General features: G+C 40.2%; 1 protein-coding gene across 1 annotated transcript in view; it reads right to left on the bottom strand.

Moving 5' to 3' along the window:
• Positions 1-533: 533 nt before the first annotated feature.
• FAT4 (FAT atypical cadherin 4) overlaps positions 534-21,968 on the bottom strand; it is a gene marked incomplete at both ends in the record, with an annotated part of 162,826 nt that continues 141,391 nt past the window's right edge. Inside the window, 7 exons of the mRNA XM_080697144.1 lie at positions 534-2,395; positions 4,444-4,705; positions 10,068-10,285; positions 12,319-12,443; positions 13,498-13,661; positions 14,574-14,675; positions 19,686-19,993. Of these exons, the coding sequence (XP_080553270.1) occupies positions 534-2,395; positions 4,444-4,705; positions 10,068-10,285; positions 12,319-12,443; positions 13,498-13,661; positions 14,574-14,675; positions 19,686-19,993 (3,041 nt within the window). The remainder of the gene's footprint in view (positions 2,396-4,443; positions 4,706-10,067; positions 10,286-12,318; positions 12,444-13,497; positions 13,662-14,573; positions 14,676-19,685; positions 19,994-21,968) is intronic.

Raw genomic sequence — 21,968 nt, 5'->3', positions numbered from 1 at the left:
ACTGCGGAGGAACGTGGACGATCTGCTTTGTTGTTCTGCAAAACCTTCTCACTGAGCCCTCCACTCCCGGATGGGGATGCTGTTCTACACTATACAAGGACTGGCTGAACCCTCGAGGATCCCACAACAGAAAACATAATCACAGCAACATAATGCAAACAGGACACAAGCCTCACTGGGAACTCATGGGTACATTATTATTATTATTTTTTTTTTTTTTTTTTGCAAGGGGAACAGTATTACTTTCAAAATTCACAAACCAAACACTGGCAAATAAGGAGAATCTGTCAAGGGCTGCATGCCACACCACGAGTTACAAAACAGTTGTACGCATGCGGGAAAACAAATCCAACCAAGCGCATTTAAATTAAAGAGTCCTTGGGCTTCTGTTTCAGCAGCACCTGGATTATGATTTTTACCATGTCCCTCCAGCACCGGTCCATACTGGTCTGCGTGTCAAAGGCGCCCCAACCTCACGAGGATGCTTTGAGTGATTCTCCATCTCCCGTTCTCATGGTGCCGGGACACAAGGCTCACACATACTGCTCTGCTTCCCGGTCCTTGGAAACCGGCTTGGCGGCTCCTCCTTTACCTTCTTCATTTGTAGCTGATTTTTCAGGGAGAGATGCCAGATCTTTAAAAACGTCGACGTAATGGCCAAAGCCGGGTCCCCAGTTCAAAAGGTTGTCCCAGTTGAAATTCCCTGCTTGCTGGCCCAGCTTCAAGGGCAGGGTGCTGTCGGAGGCCCCGGCCGTGGCGGCCTGGGCCCCCGCAGGGCCCCCCTCAGCCCTGCGGCCGTGGTACCTGCGAGGCTTCAGTCTGGTCCCATAGTTATCTTCATCATCTGCGTCGGATTCGTTGACTTGGGATAACTTGGGCATCCTGGAAGTGTACACCACCGGCTTTTCCCGGTCGTATTCCATCTCCGAGCAAGTGAATGATTCGTGGGAATCGCTATCGGAGGAAGATTCTGGAGCTGGGATGCCATCTGCAGGGTTCCTGGTTCTGGACAGCGGTCTTCTGCAGTCCTCCTCGGAAGAGGACCTCCCGTGGTCCGCGCTGCAGATGCTGGGGTTCCTGGGGCGGGGCGTGTTCAGCCTCTCTACCTCTTCGATGGAGAGTCCCACTGGAGGAGAAGATTCCAGAGGGATCTGCCCCATGGGCTGCTTCAGGCGGCTCCCGGGTCTAGAGCCGTGTGCCATGGTCTGGGGACTCTTGCTTCTCCTTCCCAGCCTGGTGGAATAGTTGAACATGCCCGGCTGGCAGCCGTCCCCCAGCATGTCCAAGGCGCTCCCATCCCTCAGCGGCAGGTGCAGCTCCCTGGCCGGGCTGTTCCTATAGAAAGTGGAGGACTTGGAGAACGGAGCGGGACTGTGGCGAGACAGAGGGTTGGGGGTGGGACCCGCTGAGTGGCTCAGGGAGCTGGTCCTCAGCCCCTGGCCGTAGGAGGGCTGGTAGGTGAGGCTGCTCGCGCCCAGGGGCATGGGCGACTGCCTGGCGAAGCCCAGCGGGCTGTGCCTCTGGATGGAGAACTTGGGCGTGTGACTGCGGAACTGCCGGTAGTGCTGGACGATGTCGGCGTCCGAGGGGGCGATGCTGCTGGCGTTGTCGATATCGTAGTGCTCTATCTCCTGCTCCGGGGAGGCCAGCGGGGCGCTGGGGATGGTCTCCGAGCTGTGCGGGATGTCCGTCTCGTCGTAGATGAGGTAGGGATTCTCCCTCTCGATGATATCGGGCTTCGGGTTCCCCTCGGGCTGTTTCCGCACGGTCATGTCATCCCCATAGGGAGGGATATTGTCTGGGTCGTCAAAAGCCACATTCTCGCTACCCTTTTTCTTCTTCTCCTTGGGTTTCTTCTCCTCTTTGGGGCTTTTGGCCTTCCGGCCCCGGCACTGATTGCACAGAATCAGGCTGAGGACCAGCAGGGCCAGGACGGTGGCACAGCTGCCCACGATGGCTGGCACGGCCCACAGAGGCAGGGAGATCTCTTCAGGGCCCTGGCTGGTCACACAGACGTGTCCTCCAGGGCTCCCGGCCTTGCACTCCTTGCCTTGGGGACACACGATGCCCAGACAGGCCACTGCTGTCTCACAGGTCCTTCCCGTGTGAGACTCGGGGCAGCTGCAGATGAAGCCCGAGTGCAGGCCGGGCTCGCAGCTGCCCCCGTTCTGGCAGGGGCGAGATGCGCATTCCCCGGGAGGAACGCACCTGTAGGCGTACCACTGGTTGACACACAGCAAGTCGCCCCAGCAGGGGTTGCTGGCACAGATGTTGGGGCCCCGGCAGCCGATCTTCACCGACGGGTCCGTTTTGGAGATGGAGGCCAAGCTGTGCTTGCCACTGAAAGGGAGACTTTCCCCGCCGTAGAGCACGGAAGCAATGCAGCCATCAAAACCTTAGGGAGAGAGGCACAGGGAAGCGCTTTAGAGAGACCCCGATACTTCAGCGCCCAGGAACCAGAAAGAAGGAACTTCCGGGTCCTCTCTGCACAGTCTAGGGAACATGGCGTCCCAGCTGCGACCCAGCCAGAAACCTGAGCATCTCCTGGCAGAACTCAGCAAGACGTGAAAGATTCCCAGGATGGAGAGGAGGAAGCCATCGCTGGGATCTGCACTTTCTCAGCATTAGGGGTAGCTCGGCCGGGCTAAGTTGTCTTTCTCTCTCACTTTTCATCTACAAAATTATTTACTTATTTTCTTTTTACAGATCATATGGCAAGACTTACCTGTGTAAAAATGTTGTTTAATAATAAGTATAACCAAGTGAAAAGAAAAAACAACATAGACCTAAAGCTTTAACTACAAGGTAGCGCATCACCGATGGAGGACTGTGTGACTCTCAAGGAGTCAAGTCAGCCACTGCAATGGTACGAGTCTTCAAAGAGCAGACGGAGAATGTAACTGTGGTTATGAAATAAACAACAACCATAGAGCTTAGGAAAATAAACTAGGGTTAATAATGATAAAAAAATTTAAGGAACCAGGCATTGTGGCACACGCTCGTAATCTGAGCATTCAGGAGACTGAGACCAGAGGATCGCAGTTCGCAGACAGCCTCAGCTACTTAGTGAGGCCCTTTGCAATTCAGAGAGACTCTGTTTCAAAATTTAAAAAGACTAAAGAAATAGGGTTAGGGGTATAGCTTGGACGTAGAATGCCCCTGGGTTCTATCCCTAGTACTGCAAAAAAATAAAAAAACAGAATAAATTAAGAACTACTTCATTGGATTAGAGTGTGCCAATGCCGACATAGCTTCTGTTTCCCGGCACATCTTGTGCATCTATGCTGGCTTGCCTTCTTCCAACACCCAAGTGATGGGATGCATTCTCACGGTAGATATATAAGGAGACTTGGGAGCTGGAATTTCACACCCTTGCCTTACTTCCACCATACTGCTTTCTATTGGTCTCTTAGATGGCGCATCTTTCTGCCCAAGGGAAATTTCTAGCCTGATACGCCCATTTTCCTGTGTGTCCTGAGCTCTTCCTAGTTAGTCCTAGGCCTTTTGCTTTGAATAACCCCTGGAGTCACCCAAGGTCAGGAAGGCCCTGGGCTTTCTTTACACTCCCCACCTCCTGTGTGATCACACACATTCTTAACACTTCTGTTACCTGCTTGGCACCAAAAGCTCCTAATTACATTTTGATATTTTAAGTCTACCCTGGGACCCACCCAGCCAGCCACAATCCATTCTCAAAGATACTTCAAACCAGACTGTGTCCACACAAAGCTCTGATGTGCTACCAGAGACTTGTTTCTTTTGCAATATTCTTTAGTTTTCTCTCTTGATAGTGCTGTTCTTCTTTGAGTTGAAAAAGTAGAAACCAACCTGAGTTTTACAAAAATCATCACCAATTTGGAATATTTTAGTCCCAAGGCTACTTTTTGCCTACCCTCCTCTTTCTATTTCCTCGGTCAGCATACTAGCTGGAGAAGCAAAATCGACAGACTCCTCTCCCAGTTCATCTTGAGGCCCGGCCAAATAATTTATGCAAAACCATTGCCTTCCTCCTATTCTTTCTCCCTGTTGTAGCCTGAAGCCTGTTTTATACGGATACTTATTTAATCTTGACTTTTTTTTTTTTGCAGGTCTGGGAATGGAACCCAACGGCATTCTACCTCTGAGCTACATCCCTGCCCTAGTTTTTGTTTTTATTCTTTAGTTTGAAACAGGGTCTCACTGAGCTGCAAAGGGCCTCTAAGTAGCCGAGGCTGTCCGCTAATCTCGATCCTCCTGTCTTAATCTCCCAAAAGCTGGGATCCTAAGTGTGTGCCACCACACCCAGCTAGTTTTGTAAGCAAGATTCTGTTGTAAGGAAAATGTATTATCTGTGAGATTCAAGTTGAGTAAGCTGACTGTACCAGCTCCCGCCATGACCTCAGGCTGGTTTTGGAGGAAGCAATTCCCTTTTCCTTTCCACCTCCACTAACCAGACCCACTTACCTGTTTGAGCATCCCTGTGAGCCTGATTGGGAGGGATTCCACCGAGGGACATGGTAAGCACATCCAGGCCACCGAAGTCCTGAGTCGGGTGGAGGATATCTCTGTTATATATTCTGTCGATGGACAGCACCGTGCCCGTTCCATTTTTCCCAATCAGGAAGGTGTGCCAATGACCGTCCGCCACATACACCTCGGGAATATTTCTTTCCACTTTACCAGCAATCCCCGCATCTGATGTGAAATGTACTTTGCCATTCTTAATCTGTCAAACAATAAAATGATGTACCACTTTAAGTATGATGTGCTTAAATAGAAACATCTAATGGAAGCAAACCATGCAATATTGATCATTCTAAAATAGCTGGTGTTGGATGTGATGGCGGGGGCTTGTAATCCTAATACTTAGGAAGTAAGACGGGGTGTCGCAGGTTTGAGGACAACCTCAGAAGGCAGTGAGAATCTCATCAACCTAGTCAGACCCTGTTTCAAAATAAAAACATAAAATAGGGTTAGAGGTGCAACTTAGCGGTCAAATGTCCTTGGTTAAATCCCCAGAACTACAAAAAATAAAAATAAACAATAAGGTAGCTAGTATGCCAGTGATGTATGGTGCTATTAGAATATACTTTTATACATATTATACATACTGTCTCTTTAATTTTACATAAGAGTTTTCTTGGGTACTAGAGATTAAATCCCAGGACATTCAACCTCTGAGCTACACCCCCAGGTCTTTTTTTATTTTTTTATTTTGAAACAGGGTCTTGCTAAGTTGCTGAGACTCTAAGTAGCTGTGGTTGGCCTCAAATGTATGATTCTCCTATCTCAGACTCCCAAATACTGGGATTACAGGTATGGACTACCACACCCTGCTAATATAGTTTCAGTCGTTTTTAGGGGATTTTTATATTTATGCCTAATTTTTCAAGATGCATAGAATTATTTTTTCAGAAAATTATTGAGGTAATAATATAATGAATAGCTAGCTCTCTTAAGATATGAAAACTATACCCGTTTTGTGATTATTTCTAGCTCATTGGCAGTGACAGGTGAATTCTACTGGTCAGTCTAGATAAAGGCTTATAGAGATAAGAAACACTGAAGCGGCTTACAAGATGAAAAATGAATGCTCACCTAGAGATGGAGTATAGTTGGAAAAATAAAGGGAAATAAATAGATGGCTTCACCTCTCATCTGCTACACACTGGGATTTTACGAGCGAAATGATGCCTGTCATTGACATTCTTTCTTGCGATGAAGGATGAGAGTGAGTGAGGGTGAATTGTTAATAATGAGGTGTCCGGGCAAGTCTCTGCTCCGGCTGTCTTTTCCATTTATCTAAGGGATATTTGGTTTCACTCCCTTCACCCAGTGGAACACTGGGAAACAGGATGCTCCTGCTCCGGTTTCCAATTACCGAGTTTCCAATGTTACGAGCAGACCATTTTAGAAGATGAAATAATTTATGAGGCAAGCAGAGCATTTGGTCCAGGGAGCGGGATCTCGTCAAACTGGCAGGTAGAGCTGGCACTCGGGCTCAGGGATGAGTGACACTGTGCCTCCCATGAGGATGGCAAGGTGGCAGAGCTTGACTTCGTCACGCAGCTCAGTTGCTATTTCTGCATGCACCAAACACATCTGGTAGAACTAAAGGTCCGCTCATTTGTACTTGGTGGAAAATATGCCTATCATTCTGACACATATTTACACATGCTAGTCAGATAGTAATAGTATATTAAGGCCATTTCAGCATCAAACTCAGGGCAAAAAAAAAAAAAAAACAAGAAAATTCTGGTTAAATACAATAACATTTCATCAAAGACCCAACTCATGCCTCAGGCTGAAAACAGTGGTGTTTCTCATGAAAGGAAACATTGGAAAGGGTCTCCTCTCGTGTCGGGTTCTGCCTCACTTGATCTCACCACGCGTCCTTCAACTGAATGAACTTCTGATCAGAAAGCCCTTGGAATACGCACTGCAGTGATGCGAGTGGAGTGGGTGGCTAAGAATCTGCATTCCCATTCTGACGCCATCAAAGTGTTCCTTCTCCCCGGTGACACTCCACCTAACGCTTCCGTCCTTCCTAACTTTTAAGATATCATGCTCTTTTTCTGGTTACTTATTTATATATTAATTTGCTCACTTATTTATTCACTTAAAACCTATAAAGTGTTGAATCCCGTGTTCCAATTTTATATCATGCAGCTGCCTTAGACAAACAAGCCGAACAGAATAGAACTGATTCAGAGAAGAAATAAAGTATGATCCCTGATTATTAATGACCTCCAAGTTTACAGGTACACGACTTGCCTGAGTGAGGGAGGCCTTTGGAATGCATTCAATACAGCACCAACAGAATTATATTCAATTAAGAATTCATTCTCTGACACTGTCTCTTCTTATCAGACTAGGCTCTATCTCCGCTATAGTCTTCTCTCTCCTCACACTTCTGTCTCCTAACACCCTCTCTTAACGACAACCACAGAGAATTCCATTTACCCCACACTTTCTCACTTTTACGTGTGTGTGTGTGTGTGTGTGTGTGTGTGTGTATTAGAGCAATTGAGATTCAGCACACAGAAAGCATAACAAAGAGAAATTAACAGTCAGAAAAGAATCCCCAAAAAAAGAAACACAGAAAAAGTTTGGTCACTGACAAGCGACTGATGAGCAACAACTCATTATAAGCACTTTCCTGGCTTGACAAATAGATTGCACTCCTGCCATCATAATAAGTGGTCTGCTTTGCACCGTCACTTTTTTATAGTCAATTTAATTTTCCTTATTTAGGGCTATTTGTTACCTCCTATACATTCACTCTACCTGCTAAGCTCCTTAATATCTGAGAAGTTATGTTTTTTAGAATTTGCATACCCAATATGCGTTGTTCTTTTCGCATTTGCACACACAGTATGTGTAATTCTGGTTTGCACCTGTCATTATTATTTATTGGCACGTACTTTTCCTACAGACAAAAAGAAATCTCGAAGCGTCTGATACCCCCATAACAAAGCTGAGGAGTTGGTTGCCTGCTACGGTCCTGCGGGAAAGGCAAGAACTTACAGTGACCATGGCAGCTTCTTCCTTAAGGAAGAAAAAAATCCATTTCTGATTTCTGCCAGCACAGTGCATTTTGACTGAATTCCTTGGCTTGAAGAGATAATGTATGGAGCTTTTTCCTATGTCGTTCACGTGGCACAGGAACTTGGAAGCAGCTTAACAGATAAAGCTTTATTGACTTTGACTTTATTGTCAAAGTCGCGGAAAACTCAAGACTGTTTCTTGTTAGGCAGCAAAGGTCTCCTTCCTTTACTTTCTTTGTTACTAATCAGTTTCCAATGAAAACTAGGAACACACACTTATCACGCAATGACTGTTGTCTTCTGTTTTGCGATTGATGTGTTTAATCCTAAATGATGAGGCTACAGTTATAATCTGAAGATGTTCTCCTGCCAGAATCCTAACCCTCAGGCTCCTACCCGCTCATTGTGTTGGGAGGCTATGTGCCTGGTGGGTGCCTGGCTGCCTTCCCGACCTCTATCCCCCAGATACCAATGAGAGTCTCCCCACCCCAACTGTGACAGTAGGGCATCTCCAGACAAGGCCAGTGGCTTCCTGTGAAGGAGACGCCAACCCCAGGTGGGAATGACTGGACTAAGGCAACAGGTTAATAATTTTAAAAATACTGGTTACTATACTACTTATTAAAGATATGTACATTCAATATAGCAACCAGACTTGTCTTGAACAGAAAAATTTTGAGGCTAAAAAGCCTGAAATTTAGAGAATAACATTAATTGTTATTTTTTGTATAGTATATGAATTATATACAACATAAAATTTATTATTATTATATAATAATTCTTATTTTTTATGGCACTGGGGATGGAACCTAGGGGCTTTCTACCTCTGGGCTACATTATCAACTCTATTTTATATTTTATTTGGAAATAGGGTATAAGTTGCTGAGAGCCTCACTAAGTACCTAAGGCTGGCTTCGAACTCATGTGATCCTCCTGTCTCAGCCTCCCAAGTACTGGGATTACAAATGTGTGCCACCATGCCTGGTTTCTAGACCTAATAATTTCTTATAGTTTTCTATCTATATTTCTCTTGTTACTTATAAATGAATTTTTAATACTTATCAAAATATTGATTTACCAATGAAAAGAATTCAGCAAATGTGGACCTATTTCCTGGAGAATTTACTAAAAGCTATATCAAAAATTATTATCATTATAATATACAAAATGGCTTTAATGAAAAATAGTCAATATAACTAAAATGAGAACCTGATGATTAAAGTGATGGCGTGATTTGTGGGAAGGAATGCAGAGTTGTCATTTTAAAAAAGAGAAAAGCTTAAAGCAGGTAGAGAATTCATATCTCATAAAACTGTTCACCAATGTAACTTATTTATAGATGTATAAAAACATCATGGTATCCAGGCGTGGTGGCACATGCTTGTAATTTCCGTGCTTGGGACTGAGACAGGAAGATCACACAGGTTCCAAGCCAGCCTCAGCTACTTAGTGAGACCCTGTTTCCAAATAAAATATAAAAAAGGTCTGGGAGTATAGCACAGAGGTAGAAAGCCTCAGTACCACCAAAAAAAAAAAATTATGATAAATCAATCCATTGCTCTCATGCAACATTATTTTAGTTATCTATTTAAAAATAGAGGAGGCATGTGAAATTTTATTTACAAAAATTCCAACTAACTTTGCTGAACTTACCTAGACAGTGAATTGAATATATAGTACAGAATAAAGTCAGACCATTCCAAAACTTTCCATCTGCACTCTAATCCTACCAAATAATGCATGCATGTTAATGTTTAAAAGAGTTCTTGAAGCCGGGAGTGGTGGCGCACACTTATCATCCCAGCATTCTGGAGGCTGAGACAGGAGGATTACAGTTCATGGACAGCCTCAGCTACTTAGCCCATTTGCAACTCGGTGCGAAACTGTTTCAAAATAAAGAATAAAAAATAGGGCTGGGGGTATAGCTTGGAGGTAGAATGCACCTGAGTTCTATACCCAGTACCACAAAAAAATGGAAAGAAGAGAGAGAGAGAGAGAGAGAGAGAGAGAGAGAGAGAGAGAGAGAGGAAGGAAGGAAGGAAGGAAGGAAGGAAGGAAGGAAGGAAGGAAGGGAGGGAGGGAGGGAGAAAGAACGGGTTGAGAGTATAGCTTTGAGGTAGAATGCCCCTGGCTTCCATCCCCTAAATAAATAAATAAATAAATATCTCGTTCTTAAAAATCATGCTTCCATTTCAAAGACACTTTATGTTGTTGTTTTGATTTGTTTAAAATTAGGAGAAAAAGCAAGATGAGTATTTTTTCAGACAAGATAGATTGCAACAAATTCTTTCTGGGCTGATCTACCTGACAGTATTCCCTAACCCCAGACAAAAGTGTTTAGAAACCAATTCATTCAGATACTGGTTACTCTGGCCAAAGTCGGGGGAAATAGTTAAGATAGATGATACTGGAATTGTGCCCAGCATTGGTCAGAGCTCCAATGGCTTGTAAAGAAACGGAGAGAAATCACGGGAGAAGTGATTTAAATGGTGGCACAGCAGGCGGTCTGGTCAGATGAAGTCAGCCCCGCTTTTATCTTACCTTCACAGTAGTATAATTGCTGCTTTCCTGGATGTGAATTAAAATGCCATTCTCACTCCTTGTTCTGAATTTTACTTCCAGGCTGTTCACACCAAAAGGCTCCGGCAAGACGCCTCGGATGCTCTGTCTTAGCAAGAACTCCCGCTTCTCATTCTGGCTCATGTGGTAATCCAGGCGCCCTTTCCCTGCCAGCGACAGGGCGGTGTCGGGGGTAACCGCTGGAAATGAACCAAGAGAAAGATGAGTGCCCACGGACGGCCTGTTCATCAGCGCCTTCTCCACAGTGACCAGAGAGACAAAACCGGGCAAAGAAAATGTTACACTTTGGGGATTGATCTTCCCCAATCCTGCTCTGGAAAAAAATACTTTTCACTTGTGTGCGATTATATAAATATATTTCAAATGCTTCAATCCATTTCAGAACCGTGATAAGTAAAACACTGTAGGATAGTCATTACTCGTTTGGGAAATCCCCACCCAAACACTTGCCCCATGATACAAGTCATGAATATCTGAAGGCTCGGCCACCTGTTGAAAAATACACCCTGGAAACATGGCTTGTACTCAATTTCCATGTATTTCCAAAGTTCAGAAAAAATATATATGTTTTCGTAGTGAAAACAACTTCAGATGTTTAGTTGTTAGTCTCCGGTGTTTATAAATCTGGACAAAACGAAATGAACATTCAAGTATTTATAATTGGAATAGCTTTGTTTTCAATGACCACTGTGGGCAGTTTAATTTATCAACACGTGAAATCATTATGCATAATTATAATTTATCATACTCTGCTATCGTGTTCAGAGTACAGACAGGAATATGGACATTTAAATATAGTAATCAATAATATAGGTAAAGAGAGTAAATAAAAGAAATGGAATGAGAGGTATTTCAGCACTGAATGATATCCTTCACAAAGATACATCCTGAGGTAGGAACTGGGTGAGCGGTAAGGGCTAATTGGGTGATGTGTGCAGGTATGTCTCCATCATCTTGCATCCCATTGAGATATATGAATATAATGCACCAATAAAATATTTAAAAATAAAAATTAAAAAAGAATTAAAAACCAAAAATATACATCTATATAGTATGTGGACCATATCTCAATTTAAGTCAATGAGTCTCAGACATTTCTCAGACTAATGATCTCATCTCAAACATCTCCTACTTACTAAACGCTTATTACTTGTAAGAAATAGCGTGTGACAGTGTGGTATTATATCCGAATAATTAAAGTTAATTATGATTTCTGCTGCTAAGATCTTTCAGATTGTATTATATCCTAAACTTTAACATGCATTTCTATTCATCCTCATAACTGAACTAAAGGACTCCTTAAAAAGTAGCTAGATACCAGCAGTTGAATTAAGTAGCAATTACTTATTTCAAAATACAGCAATTCTGATAAAAGAGGGTCCATTAGAGGTAGTTAGCGGAACACACAGCTTGAAATGATAGACTGCATTTCTTAATGTCTTATTTACCATAAAATCAGGTTGTAAAAGACAAATACTTAATGAAAGAATTTTAAAAGTAATATCTGACACTGATTTCAATTGACTATATAATTGAAATGAAAGTATAACCCTTATTTTAACACATTTTACTGCTATTGTATTATGCTTTAGCAGTATTCATGCGGTTGGACTGAGCGTGTACGCTTTTCTAAAAAATGCAAAAAATTAACCAGAAACATATTTCCTCATAGTAGATGGTATTAAACTACAGGTGAAATATGGTCCTTGCTCTTTTAACTTCCCTAGCATTCTTATAGGTAACATAAAAACAACTCAATTAACCATGTATAAAATAGAATCTAAAGATTTAGTAGCTCTTTCCAAGAATGTCACTCTTCTCAGATTAAAAAAAAAAAAAATTAAAGACGGGCATGGTGGCGCACACTTGTAATACCAGCACTCAGGAGGCTGAGACAGGAAGATCTCAGTTCAAGTACAGCCTCAGCTACTTAGTGAGGCCCTCGACAAGTCAGTGAGACCCTGTTTCAAAATAAAGAATAAATACTAGGGCTGCAGGTGTAGCTCGGAGGTAGAATGCCCCGGGGTTCCATCCCCAGTAACACACACACACACACACACACACACACACACACACGAAAATATCTCCACCCTTTGCCAATGAATGCACATTGAATAGTTTCCCTATTTAGAATGGGAGCATAATTCTGAAAATCCAGTTGCACATTTCCTTTGGGGATACCATTTCTGGTGGAAGAGAGCAGTTTACGCACATTTCTCACAGTATTTCCCAGTCAGTCCTTCTCTGCAGTGACATTGCTGCCAGGACCAGAAGTCCACGCACGTGCCGCCATGTTGGCAGGGGCTGCGGGTGCAGGCACCTTCCAGCCTGGGGCACCTAAGGAGAAAAACCCCAGAGAGGGCCGTCAAGCACAAGCCGGAAGGGAAGAAGTCTGCTAAGCACAGAGAACTGTCCTAACCTGCTTCATTTAAAATCTAGTGTGTGTATATATATATATACACTAGATTCTAAATATATATGATATATTAGATATATATTCTAAATATAAATATTAGATATATATATTCTAAATATATTCTAATATATATTCTAAATATATTATATATATACTATATATATAATTTTCTTCTTTACATGATTTTTGAATTTTCCAAATGGTGAACAAGAATGATTTTTAAAATAAAATATGTAATTTTCCCAATTTCTAAGTCACTGCTGAGAACTTAATTAACAAGAAAATCAGAAAAAGAGTCTTAGGGTTTGCAACTAATCAATAAATAACCTGCTAAAACTATATCAGGATTTTGGAAATATATATATATCTCTAAGCAAAATTATTTTATTTCATATAAAGTTTTGTGAATATTTACATATTACAATATACTAATCTCATTTTACTATTTATCTTACCTCATTAACTTACAACTTTATAGGGTTTGCATATATATAATATGTATATATTATTAACAGATATGTAACGTATTTGTACATATACATTTTTCGACTCCAGAAAATAAAAGTATTTTAATTAAATATTACATTTTATGCTTAATAAAATTTATCAGCTATAAATAAATATCTAAGCCGGCTATGGTGCTGTATGTTTGTAATCTGAGTACTTGGGAGTCTGAGTTAGGAGGATCTCAGAAGATTAAGACTAGTCTCACAAGTAGTGAGACTCTCATCAGTCTAGAAGCTCTCCAAATAAAAATAAAATAGGGCTAAGGTTGCAGCTTCAAGATAAAATGGTCCTGGGTTCAATCTCTAGTTCTAAAGTAAATAAATAGATATTTAAAATTTAAAACATTATGAAGTATTTGGTATTTTTTAGGGACTTGGGGTCTAATCATGTCATCTTATGACACTCAATTATCATACACTTGTGCTTTTTTTTTCTCCTCTAAAATGATAAGGAATCAAATCATCTTACTGATCTAGAATGCCTTGGGCAGCCAAAGCCTGGCTGGGTTCCAGAGGCCTCCCGTTGACGGCAAACTCCATGATACAGCCCACGAAATCATGGCTCTCCACGTGCCCTCTCCGCTGAAGGATTGGTTCCAGTGACCTGATCCCCCCAACAGTGACTCGGTTTGGCTGAACATCAAGGGTCCTGGGTGAAGAAGGACAGGTGAGGGGCTCAGGACCCATCAGACAGATTTCAGCAGAATGCTAGTCTTGAACACACATTTTTCTTACAGATTTCATGGGCATGGGGGGGGGGGGGGAGAGAGAGAGAGAGAGAGAGAGAGAGAGAGAGAGAGAGAGAGAGAATGTCCTATAGGATTGTGTGGTTTTTACTGTATACATATGGAAATTATATTTCCAATTAGTCTTATAGGTAATAGCTTGGGGTCATGTAGAAGCATCCTGTTAGTACAGAGAGGACCCAAGGTGCAGAGGTAGTGACAATACACGTTTCCATCACGACTTCACGCTTGCTCTGGGAAAGGTGGCCAGAAAGTTCGTTAAGCGCCCGGCTATGTGCCAGGATTGATTTTTCTCTCTTTGTTGCTATTTCTATAGATTGACTATGTTTTCGATAGAGTGTTCCAGTGTTGGGTGCTTTCAACAAAATACATGTTGATCATCACATAAACCTTTGGAGAACGTGTTTAAGAAAGTTAAAGTTCTTACCTGAATCTCATCCAGTATTTGGGTCACATGCAACCACTTCATGAAGCTTTATATATATGTGCATTATAGTCATATATATATTAGTGGGGTAGAAGATGGTAGAGGCATCCATGCACACATCACTCATTTAGACCTAAGAATACTGGCTCATTCATTAAACCATCTCTGCTTTCCTCCTATCCCCATCTCTATCATTTGGTGTTTTAAAACATAATATTATCACAAAAGTGTGCTGATGGTTAACTACTTTTATTTTATAGTATGAAAATCCCTAGAGGGGAATCAATTATCTTAAAATTTTATGTCATGTTTGGAATAGTATAATTATTTTAAGTGCATATATTTAACTTCATGCAACTGTTAATGTCACACAAATAATTCTACTTGCCAGTCATCTGAGACCGCCACGTTGCTGACGGTGCAGAAGCCGGGTTCTTGGTTGTCAGAGCAGGAGTCCACGGTCAGCGAAGCTGCCTAGAGAACAACAGAAGGAAGTGCCTGTGGGTGCCCGGTCCCTGCTGGCCCCGCAGCCAGCATCGCGAGGACTGGCTTCTAGGCAGAGGAGATTTTGTCACTGTGACTGCATTTCTCTATGTTGTGCGGTGATATATAACAAATTGTATAATTTACTACAGATATTAAATCATAGGCACACGTTTCCTTAGTATCTACAAAAGTGAAACTGTGATTACTTTTCCATATAAAAGATAGGAAGGGTGCTCTAAAAATTTCTCCTTTGCTTCATAGAAAAAAAGTATAAAAATGCCACTAATTTGCCTTAGAATACCACACAGTAGTTTGGAGATATCTTCCTGAGATTATAGTCTTAATAAACATATTTATTCTGCTATTAAGCTATCCAAACTAATGAGAAGACATTCAACTTTCAATTTTCAAGTTTTATTTTATTTTAACCAGACTTTCCAAAAAATTATGAAAGTAAAATATAAATGCTAAAATAGCAATTTAAATTTATATGAAAATTAAAATTTGAGACAAAATAAACCAAATAAGTGTTACTATCATGTATGTTAAGAATTATTATTATTATTATTATTACTATTATTATTCATAGTATTAGGAATTGAATCCAGGGGCATTCTACCTCTGAAACACACCCTAGCCCCTTTCTGTAATTTTTATTTTGAAACAAGGACTTATCTTGCTAAGTAGATGAGGCTGGTCTCCAATCTACAACAGTCCTGTCTCAGCCTCCCAAGTGCTGAGATTACAGGTGTATACCATCATATCCATCTCTAAATATTATTTTCAAGTTATCTATCATACCCATCTATATACAAACAAAATGCATTTTTAAATACTGCTAAATAGTAGGAACTTTCTGATAGTCTTTAAATTTGAAGAGTCTTTCTTTCTTTCTTTCTTTCTTTCTTTCTTTCTTTCTTTCTTTCTTTCTTTCTTTCTTGGCACCCAAGGGGCACATTTCAATAAGATTAAGGGTTTTTGTTTAGGGTTATATGTGACTATTCCACAGGAAGAGGCAAAACCCAATGGTCAGAAGCACAGGAGACCTCAGGCTTTCTCCCAATGCTTTGAATAAGAAAGAAGTTTCCACCTAGATATATTTGGATACCACAGAAGAGGGCCAATCCAACTTTGTCCCATTTATGCAAGAGAAATACAAATTCTCAGTAAGTATCCATTTCTGAGAATGTTTATCATTTGAAGACTTTTTAAAAATACATTTATTTATTTATTGTAGTATTGGGAGTTGAACCCAGGGGCATTATACCTAAGAACTATACCCCCCCCAGCCCCATTGTATTTCTTATTTAGGAACAGGGGTCTCTCTAGGTTGATGAGAGGCTCACTACTTGCTGAGGCTGGTCGTGAACCTGTGATCCTCCTATCTCAGCGTCCCAAGTACTGGGATTACAGGCAGGCGCCACCAAGCCTGGCTCTTTGTAAAATACTTTTATGGGTGCATGATAGTGTCACAGAGAGGGCAAATCAAACAGGAGGAGATGCCACAGTCAGGTTCAGCATCTGAGTTAGCAGACGGCTCCAGGGCAGAGGCCAGACGCCAGATGCCAGGCTTTTGGTCTTACAGAATCACTTCCCTTCAGTTCCTGATGCAAAGGACTCATTTCTTCAAACTCCTGAGAGCCCTGTGAATTTTTTTAATGCCACCTTCTTAAGTAAATTATGATAAAATAGTAACATTTTAGGAAACCTTTAAACTTTGGGTTCTGTGAAGATATTCATGCCCCAATTAGTTTATTCTTTCAATAGTTGTGATTCTTCCCAGTTAATTTAAAAATTGACCTTCAATCTCAAAGGAGGTGTTAGGAGTTCAGGACACCACGCACACTGTTTGACACAACGCTCTCTGCAGATGGAATACAAATATAATCTGGTGTCTCCCGGAAACTACCACAATCTACAGAGAATCACGTAGTATGTAGGAAAGTCTCAGCTAAAAAACAAAAATTAAACTTAAATAGTGGTATTATATGTCAGGAATTCTCTTTTTTTAAAAATTTTTTCTTCTGGTACTGGAGATTGGCACTAGGAACATTCTACTTCTAAGCTATACTGTCAGTCCTACTTTATTTATTTTTATTTTTGAAACAGGGTCTCACTAAGTTGTGGAGGGCCTCTCTAAGTTTCTGAGGCTGGCCTTGAACCTGCAATTCTCCTTTCTCATCTTCTCAAGTTCTGATATTATAGACATATGTCACAGCACCCAGCTTCCCCCAGCCCTTGTCATTTTTTAAAATTCTAAAATAAGTTCTCACTAATTTGCAGAGGGTCTAAGTTGCTGAGGCTGGCCTTGAACCTGCAATCCTCCTGTCTTAGCCTCCCAGGAACTAGGATTCCAGGTTTGTGCCACCGCACCCAGGATTCTTAATGTGTAAAATACCTTTCTTAAACCTTGATGAGATAATTAAAAAAAAACAAGTGAGAAGATAATTTATTTGAATAGCTATTCATTTAATTTAGTCTTGAGGGCTCAATGTTCACCCTTTTACTGTTGAATTTTTTTTACCAGTGCCCTTCTAAGCTGAGACGTTTCTCTCTTGTCTACTCAATGATTAAAAGCCGAGAAGCTAATAACGTTGCCAGTTTTTCTAACAAATATCATTTTGAAGCGTAGACAATAACAGACACCCAAATCCAGCTGGGTCTTTCTGTGAATGTTTTCTGAAATAAAGAGGTATTTTTCCCCCCTATGACTGAATTCATAATGACAGAGATTCCCATTTGGTATTATCCAGTGTTTATTGACTATAGCGACCTCTTACAAATAAACTGGAACGAAGGGTCTTTTTCCTCTTCTGCATACTTCATAGATAACTTTTACCTTTCTCTTGTTCCCGAATCCTTGCTTGATAGAAGCAAGTGCCCACGGTGTTTAAAGGAACACTGGTGGTTGCCAGGTACAATCGTGTATTCTACACATTAACCCTCTTGTTGATCTCTCAGAAATACGGTAATCTTTCATATGGTCGGAACCTCGATGCAGTGATGTCAGCTATTCCTCCTTAGCACCACTGATCAGTTTTAGGAAATCGTTATGGCCAACATAAGTCTCAAACAATCTACATCTGACCGTAATTCTGTGAGCCTCAACATCTATTACCAGACGTACTGGAATTGGCTGGAGACATGCTCTTCTCGAGGTTTCTGCAGGTCCTTTTTTGTTGAGGTTGGCTGCAGACTTGTGACCTTCCTATCTCAGCCTTCCCAAGTACTAGGATCACAAGCCTGGCTATCCATGTTTATTTTGAAATGACATCAGATAAAATTTTTTCTCTCCTCCACTCTAATATACTTAAAGAAGATTTGAAAAAAAAACTATCACATGCAGAACTTTTTCCAGTTATGAGGAGAGAAAAAAATAGGATAATGATTTGTTTTATAAATGATGAAGGAAGCCAGGCGGGGTGCCGCACACTTGTAATCCTAGCATTTGGGAGGCCGAGACCGGAGGATCATGGTTTGTGGACAGCCTCAGCTACTTAGGCCCTCCAGTACTTAGTGAAACCCTGTTTCAAAATAAAGAATAAAAAATAGGGCAGGGGTTATAGCTCAGAGGTCAAATGCCTCTGGATTCTACCCCCAGACCTGCAAAAAAAAAAAAAAAAAGATGAAGGGTAGTCAGGCATGGTAGCTTGTGTCTGTGATCCCAGTACTTGGGAGGCTGAGACTGGGGGATTGCAGGGATCAGGATAGCCTCAGTTACTTGGCAAAACTCTTTTTCAGGATAAAAATATAGAAGGGCTGGGACTGTACTCAGTAGGTTTAACCCTCAACAATTTAGTGAGGCCCTCTACAACTCAGTGAGACCCTGCTTCAAATTAAAAAAGTAAAATAGAGCCAGAAGTGTAGCTTACATTTTGAATGCCCCTGGGTTCAAACCCTAGCATATATATACTCTTAATGTGATAGTTTTCTTTTTAAAAAAAATCTATTTAAATATATTAGAATGGAGGAGAGAAAAACATTTTATTTGATATAATTTCAAAATAAACACGGATATCCAGGTATGGTGGGGAATCCATAGAGAGGTAGTTGAGATGATAAATAAATTCCACTTCACCATACTATGTCAAATATTTTCAAATTTTAATAGGGAAAAGATAGAATGTGTTTCTCTTTACCAACAAAATATTTGTTCCATAAAAGCACAATTATTAAATGTTCATTGCTATTACAATATGAGAGCTATATAATAAAATTGACATAATTGATAATTACTGAATATAGAAATCTTCAGTATTGTGAAGGTGTAATTCAGAGAATGACACTGATATTAAAAAACTGCATCCTGCTGGTGCACGCTTGTAATCCCCGCGCTTGGAAGGCTGAGGCAGGAGGATCACACTACTGAGTAACCAGCCTCAGCTACTTAGTGAGGCTCTCAGCAATTTAGTGACACCCTTTTTCTAAATAAAGTGTACAATAGGTCTGGAAGTTTATCCTGGGTACCACCCCTAGTACCACAATAAATAAATAAATTAATTAATTAATTAATTAATTAACTGCATCGTAACACAGCCTTTTACCTCAAGGAGCTGGTATGGTAAGGATGATGAAGAATTGTACTATGTTAAAATAAGTATCAAGTATCATCTTTAGCCAGTCATTTATTTGAAGAAGTTTTCCTCCTTCATCTTAAATAATTTCTTCAGGTGGGTGAGGATACTTAAGAAAGGAAAATTGCCATTTTTAGGTCTAGTCCTGACATGACCTTTAATAAAAATACCCAGGCAATGTCAGTGCCATTTTTTGCAGGGGGCTATTCTCTTTAAATTTTCCCTTTTACTGTTGGTGAGCCAAAGGAGAACTGACATGAGCAAAAGAAAACTATGATTTATAAGCCTCTTGAGGTGCATGAGTAAATTGGGCCCAAATGAATAAAGTTAAATAGATTCAAGTTGCACCCCGATTCCTACTTGGAGGGCCACTTAGAAGGATCTACAACAATAAAATGAGGTGAGATAAGGTGAAATCTCTTACCATCCCTGCTCTCCGGGCGATGACAGTGTGAAACTGGCCATCTGACACCTTCTTCATGGTGGTCAGTTTGTAGGTACCGCTGCCTAAATTGTAAGAGAACCTCAATCTTTCTTCGGCAATTTCTAGTGCCAAAAACTCAGCCCGCTCCCCTGTCTGGTTGTCATAGTTGTAAAGCAATAAAGCATGACTTTTGATGGTTGAAAACTTGACATAAATATAGTTGTTATTGGGGTCCAAGCTGGGAAATTCCATGTAGGAGAGCTCCTCAAATCCATAACTGTTTAACTCACAATGCTTCCCAAAGACACCTGTAGGTAAAAAAAAAAAAAAAAAAAAGACATTAACATAGCAGATTTCAGTGAAGCTTTATTAAATTATTTTGGTGAAAATATTTTAAGTAATTATGACATTGAACCATGATTGTTCTTAACAATGTTTTTATTATTGCCCAAAGAATACTGTTTAAGCTAATATTGAAATAGAACAAGTTGGATATCTTTTAAGCCTATAACTGAGACGATAAACTTTTGTTGTTTTGCCTTCAGAAAATTAAGCAAATTTTCTTTGTCAAAGTAGGCAATTTTTTTCCTTTGGCAAACTAGAGAATGCTCTGATTTTAAAAAAATATGCCCTATCTCATTTTATTTTATTTTGTTTGTGGTACTGGTGGTTGAGCCAAGGGCATTCTACCTCTGAGCTACACCGTTATCCCTATTTTATTTTTTATTTTGAAATAGAGTCTTGCTAAGTTGCAGAAGGTCTCAAGAAGTTGCTGAGGCTGGTCACAAACCTGAGATCCTCCTGTCTCAGCCTCCCAAATACTGAGATTGTAAGTGTGTGCCACCTATTATACCACATCTTAAAAACTGAGAACTTAGAAGAATGTCTAAAACAGTATCTTTCCTGGCAAGCTTTCACAGGTAGCCTGTCTCTCTTTGTTTTAATACGCTGTAATTTTCAACTTTCAACCACAATACCTCTTTTATAATAAGCAATTTTTAAAACAATTTTGATTCAATTGAAGATGGTAAACTCATTTGTTTGACTTGGAAAAAAAAAAAACCAGCCTCTATAACTCAGTATTTTTAAGGGTCAATAAACTAGAGAAGGGAGTCACTTCTTCCAGGGAAGGAAAATACTGTCTTGAGTTTTTATCTTTCTTGTTTTATAACCTCTTTGGGGATGATTTATAACACGCTACTTTAAAATAACTTTCTGTTTTTTCTGAAATTCAGCGTTTCCATTTGTTTGTGCTGGTTCTTTTTCCAACTTGAAAAATGAGTTTTATTAATGTTACAGTGCTAAGCCAAAATTCTTTTCCCACAAATATTAGTAGACTGTGGCAAATGATTGGAAAATTAACCCATGCCAATACGCCATGATTCTTACCAACTTTCAAAGGTTTCATTCCTTAGCTTTGGCTGACTATCTCTTGTACATGCATTAAATTTTGAATCGGGGAATTGTTTAGCTGGAAGGAACCAATGCCATTATTTTACAGAGTATTTAAAGCTCACCCAAGGGGACAAAATCATGGGAAACAGACAAACTTGGGGCCAGATCTACTGATCTAGCTTAATTGTTTTGACTATATCACATTTGATATCCAAACATTCTTTAATGAAAGTGCCCTAGAAGCTGCTATAAAACCTAGTGTCATTTAACTTGGCCTTTTCTGCCCAAGATGAGATAATAAGCATTATAAATGAGTAGAAACTATATATAAAAACGTATCTTTGTAAATCTTTAACTGATGTTAAAGAAACAGCAAAGAAATTAAAGGGACGAAACACACCGCATGCAATGCATATTATACAGAGTATTCACTTATTTTATACATCATAAAATTTTTAGGTATATCACACAGAATTTATGTCATGTCATATATACTACATAATTCTAAGTACACTACATAGAAAATTTATATTTATATGGAAAATGATATTTATTAATTATATAATATCATAGGTACATTTTTATATGCAGAAAAAGTAACTGAAGGTAAAATATAGCCAAGCATATGAAACGAATTAATGAAGAGAAATCGTACTATGTATTTTCTTAGAAGTCTTCTGGATGATTTTTTAATTCTCTAAACTTAGTTAAAATTTGCATATAAATATATAGAGATAAATTATACAGGTTCTGGAAAGATGTTTTTCATATTCATTAAAATAAGTACTGTATTTTCAAATGTGAAAATATTTATAGATCTTCTTTCGTTCTTAAGTGGTCTTTTTATTGTTTCTAAAGAAAAGTAGTTTTTTGTCTTTTAAAAATAGT

This window comes from Muscardinus avellanarius, assembly GCF_963383645.1.
Source record: "Muscardinus avellanarius genome assembly, chromosome: 6".
NCBI lineage: Eukaryota > Metazoa > Chordata > Mammalia > Rodentia > Gliridae > Muscardinus > Muscardinus avellanarius.
This window is presented reverse-complemented; position numbering and strand designations above follow the sequence as displayed.